Source organism: Oncorhynchus kisutch, linkage group LG15, assembly GCF_002021735.2.
Source record: "Oncorhynchus kisutch isolate 150728-3 linkage group LG15, Okis_V2, whole genome shotgun sequence".
NCBI lineage: Eukaryota > Metazoa > Chordata > Actinopteri > Salmoniformes > Salmonidae > Oncorhynchus > Oncorhynchus kisutch.
In genome coordinates, this window is record NC_034188.2 from 85,064,045 (window position 1) to 85,072,589 (window position 8,545).

An 8,545-nucleotide genomic window follows, 5' to 3' on the forward strand; every position below is an offset into this window, starting at 1 on the left:
GTCCTCCAGATCAGAGGCAGTAGGGAGGACCAGGGATGTTCTCTGTTTAGTGAGTCCTCCAGATCAGAGGCAGTAGGGAGGACCAGGGATGTTCTCTTGGTGAGTCCTCCAGATCAGAGGCAGTAGGGAGGACCAGGGATGTTCTCTTGGTGAGTCCTCCAGATCAGAGGCAGTAGGGAGGACCAGGGATGTTCTCTTGGTGAGTCCTCCAGATCAGAGGCAGTAGGGAGGACCAGGGATGTTCTCTTGGTGAGTCCTCCAGATCAGAGGCAGTAGGGAGGACCAGGGATGTTCTCTTGGTGAGTCCTCCAGATCAGAGGCAGTAGGGAGGACCAGGGATGTTCTCTTGGTGAGTCCTCCAGATCAGAGGCAGTAGGGAGGACCAGGGATGTTCTCTTGGTGAGTCCTCCAGATCAGAGGCAGTAGGGATGACCAGGGATGTTCTCTTGGTGAGTCCTCCAGATCAGAGGCAGTAGGGAGGACCAGGGATGTTCTCTTGGTAAGTGAGTCCACCAGATCGGAGGCAGTAGGGATGACCAGGGATGTTCTCTTGGTGAGTCCTCCAGATCAGAGGCAGTAGGGATGACCAAGGATGTTCTCTTGGTGAGTCCTCCAGATCAGAGGCAGTAGGGAGGACCAGGGATGTTCTCTTGGTAAGTGAGTCCACCAGATCGGAGGCAGTAGGGATGACCAGGGATGTTCTCTTGGTAAGTGAGTCCTCCAGATCAGAGGCAGTAGGGAGGACCAGGGATGTTCTCTTGGTAAGTGAGTCCTCCAGATCAGAGGCAGTAGGGATGACCAAGGATGTTCTCTTGGTAAGTGAGTCCTCCAGATCAGAGGCAGTAGGGATGACCAAGGATGTTCTCTTGGTAAGTGAGTCCTCCAGATCAGAGGCAGTAGGGATGACCAAGGATGTTCTCTTGGTAAGTGAGTCCACCAGATCGGAGGCAGTAGGGATGACCAGGGATGTTTTCTTGGTAAGTGAGTCCACCAGATCAGAGGCAGTAGGGAGGACATCTTAATAAGTGTGTGAATTAGACCATGTTCCTGTTCTACTACGCTTTCAAAATGTAACTTTTGTACTTTCAGGTGTCAGTGGAAATGTATGGAGTAAAAAGTACATTATTTTCTTTAGGAGTGCAGTGAAGTAAAACTAAAAGTTGTCAAAAATATAAAATTGTAAAGTACTTGATACATTCTAAGTAGTTGTTTTGGGTATTTTTACACCACTGTCTATTTGGCTGTTTCAGCTTCCAGAGCCAATTCACTTTGAGACACAAGGTCCTCTGACTATGGAGTAACATTAGGCTCCTCTAGTCCATTATTGGGCTAGGCCAGGGGTACTCAAGTACTATTTCAGAAGGTCCAACTCACTCAATCTCCTAGGTGGCAAAGGTCCAGATGGATATTGTAATTTATCTGCGTATTAATCAACCCCCCTCCCCGTAACCCACGCAACCCCAAACTGTTAACACACCCCTCTTTTGGTTAGTTTAGGCGTCTCATGCGAGTTAGATTTAGTATCGGGCAATACTGACCTCTACTGCATGACTAATATATTTGTAGAAAGATTCCAAGAAGGACTTTAACGTGTCAGTCTCTCGGTGGAACAAAGAGGAATCGTAACATAATCAATAATACTTAACATGAATCATTGTTCACACACCAATGTGCAATAGACAGACTAAAACATTTCAGCCAACTGAACACTATACGATTTTACAACTTATCAGTTCCTAACAATAGTATACTAGTTCCTCTCATGTGACAGTCAAGCAAAGTCAGACTGAAAATATATTTTATTGGCAAAAACATCAAATAAAGTATTTCTATTTAACATTAAATTCCACAGCTCCTGTCATTCTAAAACAAACGTACATTAAAACCAAGAAAAGTTGCCAATCCATTTAGACTGATATTTAATACAAATAGATTTTTACAACATTTTACAGGCCTGTTATAGTATCATGGAAAGAGCTACAGCCTGAATATTTAGTAAAAGAAACCAATCAATTAAATTTAAAAATAAGAAAATTTAAAAAAAATGACTAAAAATAATAGAAAAGGTGTTCCGTGTGGCTGAGGGTGGCTGTGGCACATAACCAATCCAATGCGAAAGTAACTTCCCCTTTACTGTCCAATCATGTCCATGTGTACTGAATGGGCCTCAAGCTAATCATCAAATTCACGAAAACGCATTTAAGATAAATGTCAAATAAATGTGGTTGTGGATGAATATACTTCTACCAGATGCATATTATTTCGTTTTTGCCCATAAAAAAAAAAAAAGACAAAAGTTGAAAACCTACAAGGGCGAGGGAGTACATTGGTCTTCTTGAAGTCTTCCTGGTTACCATCACAGCGTATTCCCATGCTGGGTGGGTACGAATGCTGGCACCGAGCCCTACTTTGTGTCTACCCTACATTTCATATCACTCTCGGTCATTGAAAATCAAATACTGCATGTCCACATTCATTTATAAAAAATTAAATAAAATGTCTTACTCAAAGCTCGAACATATATATTGAACACATGTAGGTGAAGATGGAAGCGCAGCTTCGTCTCATGTTAATTACAAATCACTTGGTCAGCCCCCCCCCCCCCCCCCCCCCAAATGGTAATTCAATACTGATGACCTGTTCAGCCCCCCCCCCCATGGTAATTCAATACTGATGACCTGGTCAGCCCCCCCCCCCACCCATCTCTCATGGTAATTCCATACTGATGACTTGGTCAGTGGTGTTTCTGTCATTTCTCTTGTCTCTTGATCGAGCTGCTGAACACAGAAATAAACCATGAGGAATGAATGGTATGGACCCAGGTAACAGATATGAAGTAGTAGTCTAGTGTTTAAGAGCATTGGGCCCAAAACAAATCCATGAGCCAATTTGATGAAGCATCTGTCGATGTGCCTTTGAGCAAGACACTTAACACTAATTGCTCCTGTAAGTCGCTCCGGATAAGAGCGTCTGCTAAATGACTAAAATATCAATAATCTGTTCAACATAGTAACTAATATACGTGGCGTAGTTAAGTTTTAGACAATAATTAAAGCAGCCTGAGATAGAGTGTCTGTGGGCACAGGGGATACCTCTGTACGCTGTGGGCACAGGGGATACCTCTGTACGCTGTGGGCACAGGGGATACCTCTGTACGCTGTGGGCACAGGGGATACCTCTGTACGCTGTGGGCACAGGGGATACCTCTGTACGCTGTGGGCACAGGGGATACCTCTGTACGCTGTGGGCACAGGGGATACCTCTGTACGCTGTGGGCACAGGGGATACCTCTGTACGCTGTGGGCACAGGGGATACCTCTGTACGCTGTGGGCACAGGGGATACCTCTGTACGCTGTGGGCACAGGGGATACCTCTGTACGCTGTGGGCACAGGGGATACCTCTGTACGCTGTGGGCACAGGGGATACCTCTGTACGCTGTGGGCACAGGGGATACCTCTGTACGCTGTGGGCACAGGGGATACCTCTGTACGCTGTGGGCACAGGGGATACCTCTGTACGCTGTGGGCACAGGGGATACCTCTGTACGCTGTGGGCACAGGGGATACCTCTGTACGCTGTGGGCACAGGGGATACCTCTGTACGCTGTGGGCACAGGGGATACCTCTGTACGCTGTGGGCACAGGGGATACCTCTGTACGCTGTGGGCACAGGGGATACCTCTGTACGCTGTGGGCACAGGGGATACCTCTGTACGCTGTGGGCACAGGGGATACCTCTGTACGCTGTGGGCACAGGGGATACCTCTGTACGCTGTGGGCACAGGGGATACCTCTGTACGCTGTGGGTACAGGGGATACCTCTGTACGCTGTGGGTACAGGGGATACCTCTGTACGCTGTGTACTGGTTAGGGGTTCTTACCTTTAGCCTTACAGCATTTCACCACCAGTGCAATGGTCACCAGCAGGAAGATAGAAACCACCAGTAAACTACACAGCAGAATGAGCAAAGAGATGGACCACACTGGGTCTGGAGCTAGAGAGCGATGGATGGAGGAGAGAGAGAGGATAGAGAGCGAGAGGATAGAGAGCGAGAGATGATGGAGAGGAAGAGATGAGGAATTGAGATCTACTGGTCATACAAACTGACACACTGTATACAGACAGACACACACACACACACACACACACACACCTTAGAAATAACATACAAATGCTAAAGGTGCATTTATCTCTCACCTCTCACAGACACCCAGCTCCCATGTGATTCTCCCTGGTCTAGTTGTTTACACCGGTACCATCCTTCATCTGACTGTGTTGCTGCAGGGATGGTCATCTCTCCTGTTAGCTCAGTCTTAGTGAGGTAGCCATTGTCCATCCATTTATGAAACTCGGCACTGAGGTTTGATGGGGACCCCTGATATCTACAGCGTAGAGTCACAGAATCTCCCTCAGTCACAGGAAGAGCAGGGCTTTCCAGGGCCACACCCTCTGTACAGCACCAATCACAGCACAGTACAGTTACAGTTTATCAGACTGAAGAAACAACTCGTCATCATATCATTGGTGGATGCTGGGTTGTAATTCATCTTATTAAAGGGTTAGACTTACTAAGGGTCACTGTGATGTTGACGGCATTACTGTACTCTCCTGACTCAGACTCGCACCAGTACACGCCAGTGTCTGACCAGACATCTGTAGTTGTGAAGATGCACGTGGATCCGGTCACTGATCCCCAGTCAGTAGGACACTCCAATACTTTGGGTTCTTCCCATCGTAAGTACCTCTTCACTCTCCATCTATTAGAGTCCCCCTGCACAGCACAGCCCAGCGAGACAGACTCATTGTAAAAAAACTGAACTCTGTTGGGACTGACAGTCAGAGAGGCTGAAGGAGACTGACCTGAAACACACAGAAATACAGAGAGAGAGAGAGAGATGAGACTGAGGTCAGGGTGCAGACTGTGACACAGAAAGAGTGACTCACCTTCTACCCAGAGAAACTGGAGTTCACTGAAGTGTGTGTAATAGACTGGGTCTCCTCTCTCAGCTCTACACAAATATCTCTCTCTGTGACTCAGACCAACCAGGCTGAGAGAGTAGGAGCCTCCAGCCGCTCCGTCACTGTCCGGTAGCAGCTCTGGAAAGAAGTCCTTGTCTGGATAAGAGGGGAACCCTTCCCTGTAGGGTACAGCCTTGTACCAGGAGAACCTCCAGCCTGTATACGAATCTCCAACCTCACAGCTCAGCGTTACTGAGTCTCCAGCATTCGCCCACCATGAAGGAGACATGGTCAGGTGAGGAGAAACCATCCCTGAAGTGGAGGGGAGATCATTTGTACCACAGTGATCTGTTGTTACAGTTTAAAAATATATATATTTTATACTTGAATAGTCACCAAACATTCATATTGAAGTCACTTTATGAAGCCATTCTCATGTTCTGACACTACATCTAATATTACCTCACCACTTCTCTCTCAACAACGCAGACATACACACTCACATGACACGGTTAGTGTGACGTCATCACTGATGCTGGACTTCTGTGAGTTACTCCTCCGTACTCCCATACAGCTGTAGACACCATTATGAGACGGTTCAATAGGACCGAGACTGTATTCATTCTGACTAGAGGAGGAAACGAGGCCGTTAAGACCTCTGTACCACCGGTACTCCCAGTCAGTGACTCCGTCGTCCTGTATGTCACATCGGAGAGTGACGGTCTCTCCTTGGTATATCCCCGTCGGTGTCCGTTTAGGCTGCAGAGTTAAAACAGCTCTGGGCGGCTCTGGACAAACAGAGACAATAAGCATCAATGTAACACAAACAGTCTTACTTTACAACACACAAACAAGTTATTATCATTAATCAAACCATAAAAACTAACTGAACACATTGAGTAACTACATGTGAGCTCACAAATAAAATGCACTTAAATGTTATTGGTATTGGTCTACTGGTGTGCGTCTTCATGTGGTCTACTGGTGTGCGTCTTCATGTGGTCTACTGGTGTGCGTCTTCATGTGGTCTACTGGTGTGCGTCTTCATGTGGTCTACTGGTGTGCGTCTTCATGTGGTCTACTGGTGTGCGTCTTCATGTGGTCTACTGGTGTGCGTCTTCATGTGGTCTACTGGTGTGCGTCTTCATGTGGTCTACTGGTGTGCGTCTTCATGTTGTCTACTGGTGTGCGTCTTCATGTTGTCTACTGGTGTGCGTCTTCATGTTGTCTACTGGTGTGCGTCTTCATGTTGTCTACTGGTGTGCGTCTTCATGTTGTCTACTGGTGTGCGTCTTCATGTTGTCTACTGGTGTGCGTCTTCATGTTGTCTACTGGTGTGAGTCTTCATGTTGTCTACTGGTGTGAGTCTTCATGTTGTCTACTGGTGTGAGTCTTCATGTTGTCTACTGGTGTGAGTCTTCATGTTGTCTACTGGTGTGAGTCTTCATGTTGTCTACTGGTGTGAGTCTTCATGTTGTCTACTGGTGTGCGTCTTCATGTTGTCTACTGGTGTGCGTCTTCATGTTGTCTACTGGTGTGCGTCTTCATGTTGTCTACTGGTGTGCGTCTTCATGTTGTCTACTGGTGTGCGTCTTCATGTTGTCTACTGGTGTGCGTCTTCATGTTGTCTACTGGTGTGCGTCTTCATGTTGTCTACTGGTGTGCGTCTTCATGTTGTCTACTGGTGTGCGTCTTCATGTTGTCTACTGGTGTGCGTCTTCATGTTGTCTACTGGTGTGAGTCTTCATGTTGTCTACTGGTGTGAGTCTTCATGTTGTCTACTGGTGTGAGTCTTCATGTTGTCTACTGGTGTGCGTCTTCATGTTGTCTACTGGTGTGCGTCTTCATGTTGTCTACTGGTGTGCGTCTTCATGTTGTCTACTGGTGTGAGTCTTCATGTTGTCTACTGGTGTGAGTCTTCATGTTGTCTACTGGTGTGAGTCTTCATGTTGTCTACTGGTGTGGAGAGAAGAATGGGACTCACCTTGGCTTTGTTCATAGCAGGTGAGAGCACTCAGCACTAAAACACACAGAGAGAGAGAGAGAAAACCCATCACGTCACACTATCACATAACAACCTAACCGCAGCAATTAAAGGGGCAATCCGGGATTTGATAAACATCAAAAACATTTTAATTAACAACTCGGGGATGGAGAAATGTAACACCTCAAATCCATAGACAAAGCCATGGCTGCAGGGACTGACCATCCATGAGATCAAATGATCTGCTGTTTGATCTGACAATTCATCTTGATAGTTGTACAGTCGTCTCAAACAAAACGGAAGGACCGCAGCATTACTCTGGACCCTGATCGCTCTTTTGACAAACATATCAAGAATACTTCAAGGGCAGCTTGTTTTCCCATCTTCGTAACATTGCAAAAATCTAACTTTCTTTCCCAATAATTTGATTAATTGATTGTTGACATTTACCTTGTTTACAAACAAACAATGGAGTAAAACAATATTAATGGGCTCTGATTGGGTATAACAGTTGAACTAAGCTCATGAGGCCATTATAAAGTTATAGCCTATTCCTCAAGAATCATTGGACAACCTGTATGTCATTAATTTAAAATGTTCCAATCCCAGAGGACTCCTATGCACAAATGCTTGCGCCAATATTGATAATTCAACCCCCCCTAGCATCCTTTTTTTTGGTCCAAGGACAGAGTACAGCCATTGTAAGAGCCTGCCTGTCATGTAGGCTACATCTGAGTTAAGGATTGGTCTCTATATTACATTTAACTCACTTTTGTTAAAACAAAAAAAAAACTGTTGTTGACACTACAATGGATATTACTGGACACACACACAAGCAAGCAAGCACACAGTACTCACAAAGAATTCCCCAGAGTGAGATGTGCTCCATGCTATCCTGCTTGACAGAGTAAGTGTTGTGAAAGGTCATAGCACTCTAACAGGACTCCCAATTGCTTCCAATTACACCAGACCACGCCCCTTCCCTCCACACCTGTTCCCACTCACTAATCAACGTTCCTTTCAGTTCCCTTTGTAAGCAGTATGATCCTTCCTACACGTTGGTATAGTTTTGATTGGTGATGCCTTTGGGAGGCTACATCGTACCGGGGACGTAAGTGCCTACCATGTGCTGCCCTGTAGCCATAGCATATGTTACCCAGGTCCTCAGTTGGCCCCTTTTTATGTTTTGCTCTCCTTAATTTGTAGTAACTCACCTGGCACTACTTTCATGTCTGCAACTTTTTTTTTTAAATGTTCCTAATGTCTCCCTTCCAGACCACCACATCCTTGCGGTGTTGGCAAATAGTTTACCAAGATTACCAATTACTTGACACTGGAAGAAGTTAAACTGACTTAGTTACTTTGAAAAAGTAGTTCTCTACATCCAAACTACTTTGTGTGTGTGTGTGTGGCTAAATCTGAAGTGTCACAAATCACAAATTGTGAGAACAGATTATTTTAGGGTGACATGTTAATGTCTACTTTAGTCTACTAAAGAATTGGGCAGGTCTGATTGGGCAGGTCTGATTGGGCAGGTCTGATTGGGCTGGTCTGATTGGGCAGGTCTGATTGGGCCGGTCTGATTGGGCAGGTCTGATTG

The 8,545-nt window shown here is 45.9% G+C and overlaps 1 protein-coding gene across 3 annotated transcripts; it reads right to left on the reverse strand.

The window, feature by feature from the left end:
- Window positions 1-1,902: 1,902 nt before the first annotated feature.
- On the reverse strand, window positions 1,903-8,341 carry LOC109904917 (uncharacterized). Of its 3 annotated transcripts, none has more exons than XM_031791215.1 (8): window positions 7,804-8,079; window positions 6,946-6,981; window positions 5,465-5,749; window positions 4,947-5,273; window positions 4,572-4,862; window positions 4,200-4,451; window positions 3,883-3,996; window positions 1,903-2,774 (listed from the first exon to the last, which is right to left on the reverse strand). In XM_031791215.1, the coding sequence occupies exons 1-8, from the start codon at window positions 7,871-7,873 to the stop codon at window positions 2,707-2,709; spliced, it is 1,443 nt and encodes a 480-aa protein (XP_031647075.1). In that variant the 5' UTR covers window positions 7,874-8,079; the 3' UTR covers window positions 1,903-2,706. The 3 variants fall into 3 exon arrangements, with proteins under 3 accessions (XP_031647075.1, XP_031647074.1, XP_031647076.1); XM_031791214.1 differs by having other exon boundaries at window positions 1,903-2,777; XM_031791216.1 differs by lacking the exon at window positions 7,804-8,079 and adding an exon at window positions 8,160-8,341 and having other exon boundaries at window positions 2,659-2,777.
- Between the last annotated feature and the right edge of the window lie 204 nt (window positions 8,342-8,545).

What these genes read in the sequence shown, in the direction of transcription:
- LOC109904917 (XM_031791214.1), bottom strand. Translation starts at nt 7,873, where the DNA reads ATGACCTTTCACAACACTTACTCTGTCAAGCAGGATAGCATGGAGCAC. An exon ending in CTGCTATGAACAAAGCCAAG is followed by an intron (nt 5,750 to 6,945) that starts GTGAGTCCCATT and finishes CTGTTTGTCCAG; the next exon opens with AGCCGCCCAGAGCTGTTTTA. An exon ending in CAACATCACAGTGACCCTTA is followed by an intron (nt 4,452 to 4,571) that starts GTAAGTCTAACC and finishes GGTGCTGTACAG; the next exon opens with AGGGTGTGGCCCTGGAAAGC.